The 16485-nt window shown below is 36.7% G+C and overlaps 1 protein-coding gene across 1 annotated transcript; it reads left to right on the top strand.

The window, feature by feature from the left end:
• The first annotated feature begins 5803 nt into the window (after positions 1-5803).
• On the top strand, positions 5804-6481 carry LOC124886582. The gene has a single exon (XM_047395409.1). The coding sequence runs from the start codon at positions 5804-5806 to the stop codon at positions 6479-6481; it is 678 nt and encodes a 225-aa protein (XP_047251365.1).
• The last annotated feature ends 10004 nt before the right edge of the window (positions 6482-16485 follow it).

Genomic DNA, 16485 nt, shown 5'->3' with positions numbered 1-16485 from the left:
TTGTGACTTATGTATGTAAACTTTGAATTAATTTATGAATAACACAATGGTTTCTTCTCTTTTTTTGGTGGAAATGTGTGGCTAAGCTTCCATAACTAGGGTGGCAGCCTTGATGTGAAAAGCTGATTTTGGGTTGTGAATCTAGTAGATTTCCATGAGCAATTGATATTGCATAAACTCTTCTTCACTTTAATGACTTTTCTTGGTTGCAAACTTGAAAAGTAAGCCGAATAAAAATGTTTGTTCAAATAAAAAATGTTCTTATTGAAAAAAAAGGGTTTACATAAATCTAAAGGCTTTAACCTTTGGATATAGGGTAGATGCCTTAACCGGATCAACCCATATGAGATTATAGGTTAATTAATACTATGTTCCTTAAGTTTTAAAGAATTAAGGGATAAGTTACTCATTCAGGTTGAGAAACTAATGGGTAAACTATAGAATTCAATTACTCTTGTTATAAGAATTGTTCATTGGGAATCAAAAATAGTTCACAACCTTAGCTGCTTAAGCATCCCAGTAACCATAACTCTAGTTTGACTTCTCTTATTGAATTACTATTAGTAATATACTTACAGTTAGATTACTTTCTGTGACAAACATTTGAATATAAATGATAAATCAAAATCCCTCTCTATTTTGGAACCTTCGATCAACAGTCTAGTAACAACCACAATGATAGTGCACACGATATTCCCTGTAGGATTCGACACCCAACCCAATTGGGTTCTATATTTGACAGCGACCACTTACACTTTCTAATGAGAGTTGTTATTTGGGCATATCAAATTTTGGCACCATTTCCTGGGAATACGGTTGTCCATTATGCTTGTGTTTGTCAATTTACCATTAGTAAAGTTTCTCAAATTTTACTTTTGTTTGTTGTTTTTTTTCTGTGCAAGGAAGTTATTGTGTATTCCAAGGACACAGAGATTGGGTTAACCATTATTACCAATACATCCAAAACCGTAGTTAATTGGTAGAATGGCAGACCCCCAAGAGGCTGAATAACTAGCCGCTCTAGCTAGAGCTCAACTAAATCAACAGAATGATGGCCAATAGGCACGTCATTCTAATCCAGATGATGACAATTTGGGGGATGATGATTTGTTAGATCCTGTTATCCCAAGAGGTGTAGAGAATATGGCTTCACCAGTGAATCAAAATGTAAATAGAAATTGCCCCTTAAGGGAAAGACAAGAATGTCAACCAGTGCAGTTTGATCTAAATGACGACAAAGATGGAATGGATGGAGTAGGTGTAAATAGAGCTATCATTCCTCCACCTCTAGCACCAGGATCTGAATTTAATATTACCAGTATGATAATTAAACTCCTTCATCTTATGGGGTTGTTTGGTGGTCCTCCCGGAGATGATCCAAAACATGCATTTGGTGAATTTTGTCACCATTTGCATATCTTTTGATAATCCATAAGTGGATCAGAATGCTATTTGCATGCGTTTATTTCCATTGTCTCTGTCTAGAGAGGTGACAACTATGGCAAACTGAACTGACTCTCGACTATATAACAAACTAGAGTCAGTTAAAAGAGGCTTTTCTAAAAAGGATCTTTCCACCCTCCAAGAGGGTATAGTTGAGGGATGATATCAGCAACTTTTGACAGCTTCCTACTAAAGCTCTTCATGAGACCTGGGAGAGGTTTAAAAAAAGCTGATAGAATTCCCAACCCATAACATGACGGATATTTACATAATGGAGACTTTTTATTGGGCTTTGAACTCTATCATGAAGCAAGTTGTGGATAATGCTACAAGAGGGTTATTTGTTGACCTTACTTTTCTAGTGGCCTCAGAGATACTTGATCAGATGACCAAATAGAGTAGAGCTTGGAATACCAGGGATTCTGCGATAGCAAGCCCTACTATGTCTGGAGTATGATAGTAAAGCAATGCAACAAAGAGTGAGAACGTTTCCATGATATGGTACATTTAATGAGATAGATGGATTTGCTAACTAAGCATCTATTTTCTTGAAAAATAGAGAATGTTAAAGTTGTTGCATCCCAGGGAAGAGCTGACTCTAATTCATAAGAAAAGGTGAACTACCCAAATAATCAGGTGGGTTTCTGAGGCAATATCAAAGGAAATCAAGGTCAAAACTATTACCACAAAGTTGGTTACATGGATAGAGATCAAGGGAACTGGAGTACATAAAATGATATGAGTGGACTATATGTACCTCCTAGAAGCAGGGATAATGTTGGAACTAGCTTTGGTAAGATTTCTTTGGAGGACATAATAGAGAAATTATTAGAGGTAGTTGAGACTACCAACTTTGGGTGACTACTATGAAGAGTGTTTTTTCTTCCATGAGTCAGTAGGAAAACTCAAACTCTACTTCTATCAAATATTTGGAGTAGCAAATGAGCAAACTCTCATTATCATTAAATTAGAGAAAGAGCAGAACTTTACCCAGTGATATAGTTTAGTATCCTTGAAATGATGGCTCCTACATGGCACTTACCATACGTAGTGGTAAGGTACTACCAGGCTCATCTGTGGGCAAAGCTATGATTGCAAAGGATATTGAACATAAAGCAACTTATTTAATGGAGTTTGAGAAACTGGATGACGTTATTGATAACGCACCATCCATCCGTTAGCAGGTTAATGAGTTAGAGAAGAGTAAGGGAAAAGAAACTGAAGTGGTGGTTACAATGTTCCCAAAACCACCACCACCCATTTCCTCATCGATTGAAAAATAAGGCCGACTACACAAAGTTTGGCAAGTTTATGGCCATTCTTAAGAAGTTGACAATCAACTTACCATTGGTGAAGGCATTAGAGTAAATGCTCGGGTATGCAAAGTTCATGAAAGACCTTATTAAAAATAAGCAGACAGTTAGTTATGAGATGGTGGACAATATCCATCATCGTGGTGCTATTTCCACAAGGTCGTTGGTGCAAAAAAAGGTAGATCCGGGAGCATCTACTATCCTGGCACTATTTGGCCTTTTGAGTTTACAAAGGCTCTATGTAATTTGGGAGCTAGTATAAATTTGATGCCACTTGTTGTGTATAAGAAACTGGTTTTGGGGGATCCTGCCCCCATGAACATGAGATTAGTTATGGCAGACAGGTTTGTGAAATGGCCCATGGGGATTTTATATGATGTATTAGTGGAAGGTGGTCAGTTTCATATTTCAAGCTAATTTTGTCATTCTCAATTGCGAGGTGGACTTCTAGGTGTGATAATCATAGGTAAACCATTCCTCACAATTGAGAGTGTACTTATTGATCTAAAGGAAACTGAGCTACTATTCAGGCTGAATAATGAAGTAGATTGATTTGATGTATGCATGTCCATAAAATAGAATAAAGATATAAGCATATTTTCTATTATGGATGTTTATTATGAGGAGGAGCAAGAAGTACCTATAGAAGAAAAATTTGTTATGGAGACTTTACCTGTTGTATTAATAAATTTTGATCAAGATGGTATTAAAGATTATAAGGAGACTGTGCGTGCCTTTATAGGCATGTAGTCTTATTCTTATGCATCCAAGAAGCTGGATTTGGATTTGAAAAATCATCCCAGTCCACCAGCCAAGCCACCAACTTTGGACCCGAAAGAGTTTCTTGGTCATTTGAGGTATGTGTTCCTAGGCAGTGGGAATACACTACCTATTATTATTGTGGTGAACTTAGGAGAGAAACAAGTGAAAGCCCTTATCTTTGTTCTTAAGAGATATAAGAGGGCTATTGGTTAGACGATTGCAGACATTATTGGTATTCCTCCTAGTATATGTACACATAAAATCCAGTTAGAGGAGGAATGTGTCCTGACTATTGAGCATCAACGTCATTTAAAATTACCTATGCAAGAGATGGTAAAGAAAGAAATCATCAAGTGGATAGACACAAGAGTAGTATACCCTATTTCAGTTAGTAAAGGGGTGAGTCCTATTCAGTGCGTGCCCAAGAAATGGGGCATAACAGTTGTGGCAAACGAGAAGAACGAGTCGATCCCACTCAGACCTATTACTGGATGGAAGGTATGTATGGATTATAGAAAAATCAACTCATAAACATTGAATGAACACTTCCTAATGCCTTTCATGGATCAGATGCTTGATCGGTTGGTGGGAAGACATTGGTATTGTTTCTTGGATGGTTATTCTGGTTTGATCATATTTCTATAGCCTTGGAGGATCAAGAGAAAACGACATTCACCTACTTATATGGTACTTTTGCATTTAAGTGGATGCCATTTGGATTGTGTAATGCTCCCACTACCTTTCAACGGTGCATGATTTATATTTTCTCAGATATGGTTGAAGACACCTTGGAGGTGTTTATGGATGATTTTTTGGTGGTAGGAGATTTGTTTGAGCTGATTTTGGTATATTTGAGTAGGGACTTGCAGCGATATGAGGAGTTCGATCTTGTGCATAATTGGGTGAAATGCCACTTTATGGTGAATGAGGGCATTGTTCTCAGAAAAAAATTTCAGCAAAGGAGATTGAAGTTGATCGAGCTAAAGTTGAGGTTATAGAGAATCTTCAACCTCCTATTTCAGTGAAGAGGGTGCATAGTTTTCTTGGTCATGTTTCTTCTATAGGAGGTTTATAAAGGACTTCTCAAAGATTGAAAACCCTCTTTGCAAACTTTTGGAGATGGAAGTCAAATTCTCCTTTGATGATGATGGCTTTAAGGTATTTCAATGCCTGAAAAGGAAGCTAGTTGATGCTGTTATTATTGTTGCATTGGATTGGTCAAAACCATTTGAGATCATGTGTAATGCAAGTGGTTTTGCCCTTGGAGCTGTGCTGGGACAAAAGAAACAAAAATTGTTTTAACCAATATATTATGCTAGGAAAGCGGTAAATGCAGCTCAAAAGAACTACATCGTTATAGAACAGGAACTTCTTGCAGTAGCCTATGCTTTTAAGATGTTTCGGGCTTATCTGCTAGGAACCAAGGTTGTTTCCCCCACCGACCACACAACCTTAAGATATTTGATGGCGAAAAAGGATGCAAAACCAAGGTTGATCAGATAGGTGCTTCTACTTTAAGAATTTGACTTCAAATTTAAGGATAGGAAGGGTTGCTAAAACCAAGTAGTACATCATCTGTCTAGGCTGGAAGGTGAGCAAGCAGTTAGAGATGAATTTGAGATCCATGATGCATTTTCGGATGGGGAAATCTTGGTTGTTGTTATGGAGAAAATACCTTGGTATGCTGATTTTGCAAATTATGTGGCGAGAGAGATGATACCAAAGAATCTTTCCTTTTATCAAAGGAAAAAATTTCTCCATGATGTGACCCATTACTTTTGGGATTAGCTATATCTTTTTCGGCGATATACGGATGGTATTATTGGATGGTGTGTCTAAGAAGTAGATATGTTGAGTATACTGGAAGCGATTCATGCTTCCCCAGTTGGAGGTCACCATGGAGGTGATCGGACTGCAAGGAAAGTACTTTAGTGTGGCTACTATTGGCCTTCTATGTTCAAAGATGCCTACAAATTTGTGAAGAGGTATGACCAATGTAAAAGGCAAGGGTCCATCTCAAAGAACCATAAGATGCCAATGTCTAAAATGCTGGAGGTAGAATTATTTGATGTCTGGGGCATTGATTTCATGGGTCCCTTCATGAGATCAATTGGATGAAGTACATATTAGTGGCCATTGACTATGTGTCAAAATGGGTTGAGGTAGTGACTCTATCAGATAATGAAGGTTGGAGAGTTGTTGCATCCTTAAGGAGAAACATCTTCTCTTGCTTTAGGGTAACACATACCATTATCAGCAATGGGGGATCACACTTTTGCAATAAGATGTTCAGAGCTACATGGGTAAAATATGGAGTTAAGAAGCATAAAGTAGCTACACCATACCACCTGAAAATAAGTGGGCAGGCAAAAATCTCTAATCGAGAAATCAAAGCTATCATTTCCAAGAATGTAAATGCTGGTAGAAAGGATTGGTCTAAGAAGCTGGACGATGCCTTATGGGCATATCAAACGTCTTTCAAGATACCTATTGGCCTATCGCCATACCAATTATTTTATCACAAGGCATGCCATTTGCCGACTGAGCTAGAGCATAAAGCATTGTGGGCCCTAAAGCGGCTTAACTTGAATTGGAATAAGGTAGTAAATATAAATTTGGGCCAGCTGAATGAGATGGACGAGTTACGACTTGGAGCTTATGATCGAGCTAATCTATACAAGGAAATGATGAAGAAGTACCATGACCGCAAGATTGAAAAGCGGGTTTTCAAGAGAGGTGACTTGGTGTTTTTCTTCAACTCTAGACTCAAACTGTTTCTAGGTATGCTCAAATCCAAATGGTCCAGCCCATTTAAAGTAAGTCAAGTTTACTCATCTAGAGTACTTGAACTTGAAAATGAAGATGGAAGTCTCTTCAAGGTAAATAGGCAGCGTGTGAAACTATATGTCGGTCCCATTGACTCAATAACGAGTATTGATAATTTATATCTCGATAAAGACTGAATAATCGAGATTATTGAGTCGTGGCATGATGATAAATCAGGCCCTAGTGGGAGGCAACCCACGGTGTGTTGTTCTAAAACATTAGTTAAATTATTTTGTTGTTCTAGTGCATTTTTTATGTGTTTGTAAAGTGTGCAGGATTTAACATACAGTAAAAAAAATGAGTAATACAATTGGAAAAAGGGGGAAAATCTGAGCTACTGGAACAAAAGTGATGACCGGATTGGTGAACCACCAGTTACCTGACGGACCACCATTTCAACTGCCATAAAGAAGCTAAAAAAAGTCATTCACTAAAAAAATTGATGGCCAAATTGGTGGACCGTCACTACATTGGTGGACCACCATATTGACCGTCAAAATCAAGCTGAGTTACCCAGGTTCTAGTAAGGTGGGACGACAAAAGTTGTGGAATGTCATGAATTTGGTGGACTGTCACTTTAACTATCAAAATTAAACTGAGGTAACCATGTTCTTGTAAGGTGCGATGGACCAAGTGGTAGACTATCAACTTTGTGATGGACCGTTGTAGTAGCCATCATTTTTAATGTAACACTGGGTCGGATCGGGTTAAAAATTGTTCTTTATTGAAGTGACATGTATGTGGACCAATTTATTTTAAAGAGGTAAAAGAGAGGTTACATACGTTGTACCCTTTTCAACTTCTTCAACTAGTTAATTTCCTTTGGATTCAAAGTATATGAAGGAATTTGCTTTTCGTAGGACTCTCAACTACTCCCTTTTCCCTATTTAAGTTACGACCTCTCTTCTTTATATTCATCTCATACATTTTTGAAAGCAACTGTAGAGTTTTAAGTTAAGTTTCTTTTCAATATTTGCAAGCAAGTACAAGAGTAACTTCTGTAAAACCAAGGTATGAGCACCTCTATGTCTTTTCTTATTGAACTGATACAACATGAAATGAATAATTGGTTGGTTGATAAAATATCATCTTGTTTTCTTCTTTTGCTTTAACTTGTTTTGACTCCGGAATGATAATATACTCTATGTGGGTGATGTTTGAGTAACCCATATCCTCAAAAGCATGAAATTGTGTTTATAAATGTGGAATTGGTGTCAATTTTTTGCTAAAGAATCAAGATGGTATGCTACATGTTTAATGAAATACCGAATTGAATCCTAAATCTGAAGAAGCGAGTGCGATGGTTGAACTGGTGGACCTTCAACTATGCGACAGACCACCAAATGGACTGTCACAAGAACCATAGAAATGACACCCACATGTTAATATGCGACGGCCAAAGTGGTGGACTGTCAACTTTGCGACGGACCATAAAATAGACATTGCAACTCTCTAAACTTTTAGGTTTTCTGTATAGGACCTGATGGCCCACATAGTGGACCACCAGGTACCCGATGGACAACTACTATGGCCAACAAGTTTAAGTTTTCACTGTTAAGTAGTTTTTGTGCTTTGAACTAATTCCTTACTTCTTTTTCAAGAATTATGGCTTGTAAACTTACACCAAATAGAGGAGGAAGATCTCAAAGGGGTAAAAATGAATCTACATTTGCTTACAACACTAGGAAACGTGAAAGGGAAACTACCACACTCTTTAAGTCTGAAGAGAAGAGCAACAGTAACACAAGCAATACCAGCTTAAGCCCAAATAAGGCAACAGTTGATACAAATCAACCTAAGCCTGTCGAGGGTGAAACTGATGCTCTAATATGGGAGAACAAATGTAAGCGACAGATGTAGATACTGAACTTGATGATGATAACATTATCAAACTTAAGAATCCTCAAGTTAGAGACATGATTAGATAGAAGAGAGAGGAGGTACAAGGGAATTTTTATATGGTTTGACACCTACAACAAGAAGGATAAAAAGGCCATTTGTGAAGGAACATCAGATTGTGACATCGGAGCTACATGAGTATCCTGAGTTAAAACGCCGTTTCAAAGAGTATGACTTGCATGGATGATCAATCTACCAGGAGTGTATCAACCAAATTGGGTAAGAGAATTATTTTCGAACTATCTTTCTATAGTACAAAAGGACTATCCAAAGGGGACGTCAGTTCAAGCTTGCCAAATAGAAAGTATGTACCTGTCCGATAAGTCACTATCGATATTTCAGCTCGAACAATCAATTGGATGCTGTTTGGGCAGGAGTCTGAGGCTCCCCCTGCTATACCTGATCTTGAGTATAGTTTGAGAAATGCATCTATTCAGAGGCCTTGGGTGGCTTCATTATTAACTAATAATGGTAACCCTTCTTGGTTGACTAATCCATGTGAGCATATTACAAAATATTCCATCAGCTTCAAGGCTAAGTTCTAGTGGGTTGTTGTTCGCTTAAGGTTCATGCCAACAAAAGGTGACAACAACTTGGATAGACACTGAGCCATATTTGTGGCAAGCTTGGTTTCAGGGCTAGAGGTTGACTTCAGCCATATTATTATAGATGATATTTTTGTGAGGGAACATAAGACAACTAGTGTATTATCGTTCCCTTATTTAACACTTAGTTATCCAAATAGTACGGTGTGCCCCTGATTTGTGACATTGGCAATGTAATCCCAGCTACACACAGACAGGACATTGCAAAGTTGAAAGATGACTCAAAGTTTGAGATGCATGTCACCAAGCTTCCAATTTACCAGACTCAGTTAGCACCAGCTCCCGATGCTACAGAAATTCCCAAAGGTATACCTTTTCCCATCATCACTTATGTGACACCTTAGTATGTACCTCCAAGTACATCTGTAGGGTTGGGTTCTATGCAATCTATGGGTGGAGTAGACTTTGCCGAATACAGGTCGATGCAGGAGAATTTTGCAAAATCCGTAAATCTACAAAAGAGGTTTCATAGACAGTTAGATAAATGGGTGTAAAAATTTAAGCCTTTGGTAGATGGAATTGTAGCTAAGGCAATCAATCTATTCCAGACTATTCAATCTAGGATGGACAACATTGAGCACTGCATCAACAAAAGGCTAGATGCACTGTCCCTCACTGATCTTGCAAAGTTCATGGCTAAATTTAACCAGGTGAAGGATGATATAGCAGTGTTAAAGGGAAGGCAACCACAACAGACTATTTTTGACCCATCTTTAGTGGTGAGTGATAATGATAAAGGTATTGTGGATCTAATGGGAAGACTCATGAAAGACAAAGAAAAGTAGCAAATAGATGAGTGAGCAGTAAGAATAGAAGAAAAGAGGAGAAAGAGAGAAGAAATAACACCGGAGCAAAAGAAACAACATGATCTAAAGAAAGATTGAAAGAAATCAAGGAAAGATGAAGAAAAGAGAAAGAAAAAAGAAAAAAATGAAGCAGCAGGAGTATCAAGGAATGTTGCCCCAGCAAGGGGGAAAAGTTCTGCATTAGTTCAAGAGATGTTCTCTCCAATCTTGGAGGGTGAGTTTTTAGGTACCCCTACCACCAAAGGAACCACTATTGCACAAGGTGAGGACATAGGAGCCTCACCCTACTTCATAGATGCCTCAGATGAATAAGAGGCAAAATAAGTATACCCATTCCTTTGTATTTCAATTTAATGCTTTAAAGATAATGAATCTATTTTTATATGGGGGTGGTGCACTTTTATCATAGGTGTTGCGTTGCCGATATTCTAAACCCTATCATGTTCTATCTAGGAGAATCGGCATGCCTAGGATTATGTTTAGTTCACAGTTTTATTCTCTAGGTTTAACTTCAGATTTGCAGTTATTTTTCTTGCTTTTAAGTCTTGTTATATTGTTGATGTGTTCCATAAGATAAAAGTGTTGTTTGTGTTAGTATCTTGTTGTAAATCCAGATGATGAATGATGTTGGCATCAAGCTATGACTATTTCCATTTAACTATTACTTCTGTCTCCTAGGGTATGTGTTCAACTATTAGTAAATCTATAGTTGGAATTAATCTGTAAATATGCATGACATTTGGTGCACAACTTAAGAGCAATAGAATGAGTTTAACTCAATTTCCAATATGTGCACGAGTATTTATATTAGTTCTTACATGGCATTGTACCTATAACTTTCCTGGTTTAATTGATGATGTTTTGTAGTTGATGGGATAAGAAGTGAGGGCAGGATACCTTGTTGTTTTAGTCCACTTGGCTGAACTAATCAATCCTACCAAAAATAATTTTCCATGTTTAAACCCTTCTTTGAGCCTTTGCTAGTTTTTTTTTTCATAACTAAACATTCTAGTTAGCTCTCTTTTAGCTATTGAGTCCTAGTTCTAGCCCGAGCCTAGTAATGGGAAATATGTACCTAAACTTATTCAAAACAACTAAGTTCAAGGTGGCTATTGTAGAAATGTTAACTACCTAAGGAAATAATAGTCTAGACATTAAATTTAAGCCTTTAGCCCTGGTCTAGTTAAGACAATGTACACCTTGAATTAGGGCATCAACCTAAGTTGAGGGTGGCTGATGGTTATATATATATATGTATATATATATATATAAAGGGAGTTATTATGGTGAAGCATGAATGAGCGAGACAAGGGTAAGTCAGCTAGGAAAGCATCAGCCTTGGTAAGAAGAATAGTTTTGTTGGCAAAAAGAGAGTTAAAGCATAGTTCTTAGTCACTTTTGCCCAAAATTTCCTCCTAACCTAGCCTGATACTTAAGAACTAGCATAGAAAAGACCTGTTTAATCTTAAAACTCTGTTATAAGGGGGCATTGGATTATAAGGGCAAGCTTATGGGTGCATGTGCTATGTTTGCAACTTCTTTGACGAGTGAGAGGGTTGTGATTTGTATCTACACAAGATATTAAGTGGTGGATCTCCTTGACTGTAAGGGAAACTTGAGTCATACTTAATTTGGATGGTCTTTGTAGATACTTGTATCCATGTTGTGTAGATGAATTGAATTTAAAACAATGTCGGTTATAGACGCTGATATGTTAAATCTTATGATTTGGATAACAAGTGCATGGTTGTGTGAGAATTTGCTTATTCGAAAATGTCTGTCATTGTATAATTCATATTTGCAATTTGATACTGAGTTACGTGAGGACAAGCAATTATCTTAAGTTGAGGGTGTTGATGCTCTGGCTTTTGACAAAACATTTTTCATTTTTTTCTTAGGAAAATGGCATGTTTTCAAGAAACCAAGGTTGTATTTAATACTGGGTTTTAATGTTTCAAGGTAAGGAGCTGACTGAAAGAAAAGATTCAGAAAATTAACAAAAAACACTTCTGACGGTCAAAATAATGGACCATCAGTTATGTGATGGGCCACCACTTTGGCCATCAGAGCTAAACAGAACCAAGCATCTTGAAAGGATTAACGACGGCCAACAAGGTGGACCATCGATCTTGCGATGGAGCACCACTCCAGTCGTCAGGATTATCTAGAATCTAACTCTTCAGCACCATCAGCGATGGTTAAAATGGTGGACCGTAAGTTTTTCGATAGACCACCATATGGACCGTCAGTTTTATCCAGAACGGGACTTATCAAGATCAGCAGCGACAAACCAAATGGTGGACCATCATCCTTGTGACGGACCACTACTTTAACCGTCAGTTTTATGCAGAAAGTATCCTATCAAGATCAGCAGTGACAGACCAAAAGGTGGACTGTCACCCTTGCGATGGACCACCCCTTTGGTCATCATTTTGGATGCAAATTTTATATTATTTGAATTTTAAATTCATTTTACCTGAGAATATATAAATACCCAGTTTTAGGTTTTATTAGAGAGTTTTTTATCCATCTCTTATCTTTTATTAGGGTTTTCCAGACTGAAAAGACATTGTTACATAGTTTTTCTCTAAGATTCATTGGTGATTTATGGATATAGATTCCTTTATCATATTTTCTATTGAAGATTGAAGAACAACAATTGTGACTTTTGTAAATAAACTTTGAATTAATTTATGAATAACACAATGGTTTCTTCTCTTTCTTGGATGGAAATTTGTGGCTAAGCTCCCTTAACTAGGGTTATGGGAACATTGATGTGAAAAGCTGATTTTGGATTGAGAATCTAGTATACTCCTATGTGTTCAGTGTTGCAGGGTTAAAGATTGATGAAAAAAGCCAGAAATTTTAGAATTCAGGTCATATAGACTCTTCACAAGTCGTAACTTAACATAACGACTCATGAGAAATGGTCGTAAATACCTGGTACTTAAAGAAAATCTAGGTAAGTGGTCACTGAAGTCTTTATGATTCTCAAAACAAGTAACCTCTAGTTATTACTCGTAACCTTGAATCATAATGACTCTAGAACCTAGGTAAGGTTCCACCTCTTTACGGAGGGAGTATGAGACCTATAAGAATTGGTTATACGTCGTGTAAAGTCTCATAATTAGGCTTCATCACTCAGGGGTTGTGGGTCAACCCGACCTAAATCAACTTTTAAACAAAAGAGGGGCACCAAAATTGGGTACCCGATATTTCAAATGAAGCATTCTCTCCCTTTTTACCAATTTCCATGCTTTAACTATGCAATATTCACTCCAAAACACAAATCAATCAAGTGGATCCTCACAAAAATTTGAAAGTTACCTAGATTTAGGATCAAAAAGGTGTTGAACTCAAGAAATCTAATACCTCAATAAATCAAGTAAGTTTTTGTCCCTAAAATCTTTATGTTTGAATTTAAATCCAAAAAATAAGTTGAGGTTTTAGGGTTTCTTAAAGTTGAAAATGTATGTATATGAATATTCGAACCCTGTTTCTTGAAGTTTTTATTTCAAAATATGTTAATGGGAGTAAGCTCAAATTTTATGCTTTAAATGTATTTTTGATAAATTGGGGGGGGGGGGGATAATAAAGTTTGTTAAGGTTATAGAATGTATGGGATTGAGTATTGGAACTAATAGATCTAAACCTTCATGTTGCAATGAATATTTGACTCCTAATAACTCATAAGATCACTTAATGAGTCGTTACTACACCCATATCAAATGATAATATAAAAGGTTGGTGTAAGTGCAGGTTTTGGTAATGTTACAACTAACCTAAAGGAGGTGTAACTAACCCTTATGAATCGTAAACAAAAGTCATAATAATTGGGTAGGATGGAAATGATAAGGATTTTTTTCTGATTTTCTTATGAGTGTTTGTAACAAGTTGTAAACTATCCTTATGACTTATTAGGTGGGCTCGTAAGATGACCAGTGAACATGGATAAATACACTATTCACCTTACAACTTTTTCATACAAGTCGTACCTAGTGGCCACGACTCAGACCCCCAGTCGTAAGGACTCCAGTTAAGACACCTAACACAAAATTTTCTTGTTTTTCCTTTCTCTGCCATTCTTTAGATACAACTAATTTATTCTGAGCAACTGGTACAATTGGATCCTATAGGTGACTCATCAAAAAAGAACACCAAGAAGTAATTGACCACAGATTTTAACTGTTAACTGATAAATAAGGAAACCCATAAGTAAAGCAGTGACCTCACAGAATACCCATTTAAAGGGAAAGCAGGCCCAAGGGAAAAATGACCTCAGGGAAAGAAAGTCGTCACACCATAGGACATACCTCTAAGAGGGTCAGAATGAAAAATCTAAGTATTTCCCGTCTGTACTCACCATCATCTTTTGAGAATGACAATAATAATAAAGAAGTACAATCTAAAGGTGATGCAAGTATGGGAGACTCAAGATTCTACTAGGTAGAATTGGAGAATGCAAGTGATATTAGGGAGGACGTGACTCCTACCGACATGCAAGACCCACCTCAAAACTCTTTATCCATTAATCATACTCCAGTGTACATCGCTGAATGGTAGGGGTACCATGATATGTAAGATGTATATAATGATGAGATAAGTATAAACCCTTCTACAGGAAGAATAAAGAGGGTAATTTATCTAAAAAAAATATTTACCATAGCAAAATATCCAAGATGTCTAAGTTAAAAGTGATATTTTAGTAATATAGGTTTCAATGGATAACCTCAATATTGGGAAAGTTTAGTCCCACATTGGTATGGGAATTGGATCCAACCTACAAAGGTGAATTGAAAAGGCAGTAGTCATAGGGAAACTTATGGAAGAGCGGTGACCCAATCACATCACTGTCCATTCATGGTGTTCGGGTGAATATTTCCTTAAGAACCATTTCCCAATTATTTAATGGACCTAACTTTTATCCACCAATAAACATATTCGAGATTTATTACCGCATGGAAGAAATGCAAAAAGTTGCAAAGAAACAAGTGGTGTCGGCAGATAAAATGATGCATATGTGATGGATAGAAAAGTGGATAGCTTTACATGGGGAAGAAAATAGTTGGGTGGTAGATGGCCTAGGAATAATCTCGTAGCAAATTGTAAAGCAGATGCTAAATTTTGAGGCCAAGGCACGATGGACTTTGGCTCGACATAGATTATGTTCCACTACTAGGGAAAATGTGCTTAGTCCATTCGGTGTAGCATGTTTAGCAGTATGAATTGAGGGGTATGGATTTTAGATAGTTTAGTTCATAGCTAGTGAGTTATGGGATTGAGTAGTGGGTGAAGAAAAATTGATTCTCATATATCCATGTTTGGTAACTCGACATAGACTTATCTAATTCTCATGATTTAGATATTTTGTAGTACTGTTTGGAATTTGTTTTAAACATGTCCTAAGTTATAGAGTAAATGGTTGTCGAGCTAAAAGGGATACTATGACAGCTTTAATTTCAATATTTCGTAAGTGATCTCCATGTGGAATTTTTAGTCTATTTTTTAACCCGGAGCTCTCATATAAAATATAGGTATCAATGTTCTCATCTAGATATGTAGAACCTTATTTTGATAGCATAGAAGCTGTCGGAGGCCACCCACAAAGAAAATGCTTTGAGTAGAGGATTATTCAACCTTTCAGCGTTATTTAGTTGGCTATGCTTACTTTTCTGAGAAATTATGCTTTATTAAAGTATTATTATAATATCGTTCTAGATTTGGGTGGGTACTTATGATTCAACTATAGTTTTGGTATTTATTGGACAATTTAGCTGGTTAGGTACCTTTTCGGTAGAATTTGACCCCATCATTCCTTTTATTATCCTGTGATTAGTCTTAGGACTTGATTTAAAATATATAGTTCCTTGGGATGGGACATAAATTCCTTAGACTAGTGTGAGTAGGTTCTTGCCTAAGGTGGAGTTTTGAGACTAGCAGTGAATTAGGGGTCTTTTTTATAGAATTCAACCCCGTCTTTCCTTTAATATCTTATGATTAGTTTTAGGACTTGATTTAAAATACATAGTTCCTTAGGATGGGACATAAATTCCTTAAACTAGTGTGAGTAGGTGCTTTTTTAAGGTGGTGTTTTGAGAGTGCCAGTGGACCTCACTTTCCCTTCTTTTGGATAAAATACCTAGAATAGATCCTTTTCAATCTAAATGAACTTTTTCATTACATTATCCTTATTACTTAGTTTAGAATGACTAATACCTTCTTATGGTCCCAATTTGTCCTTGAAACCCTAGGTGGAGTAGTTTGGTCCTACTCACACCCATTGCTAGTAGATTTGGAGCCATATCGACTTTGTGAACTTTACTACCCAACCTTATGTATTGTAATTAGAAGGACTTAGTTAGAGTTATATTTCTAGATTATTCTTAATGTTAATATTATTTATTAGTTTCTACTTGAGTCCGACATCTAGTGGCATCTTGATAGAAAAGTAGTTTCAGGTATGCTTTCCACCTAATGGATAATATTTGTTTTATATTTTTATCATTACATCATTTTAATTGATTTTCTATTGTTTGTATCAACCAGGATTGTGGAGGATCAGTTGGGTGATTTTAGTTTTGTTGCCTTCTGAGCTTGTCAGGTCCCAATTAGGTTATAGTTTCACTTTATTTTCCTTTGAGTACTAACATTATATATTTGTCACTTCTTCTTGGAATGATCTACTCTTTACAATTTGTCCAATTATATTGGCTCTAGTTTACTTTGTGACATTATATTTAAGCTTTATTTAAAATTTAGCTCAAACTAGCCAATAATTCCTATAGAGTACCCACTAATTTTGTACTCATATTACACTTTAGCAATTTTCTT

This window comes from Capsicum annuum, chromosome 8 (genome assembly GCF_002878395.1).
Source record: "Capsicum annuum cultivar UCD-10X-F1 chromosome 8, UCD10Xv1.1, whole genome shotgun sequence".
Taxonomy (NCBI): Eukaryota; Viridiplantae; Streptophyta; class Magnoliopsida; order Solanales; family Solanaceae; genus Capsicum; species Capsicum annuum.
This window is presented reverse-complemented; position numbering and strand designations above follow the sequence as displayed.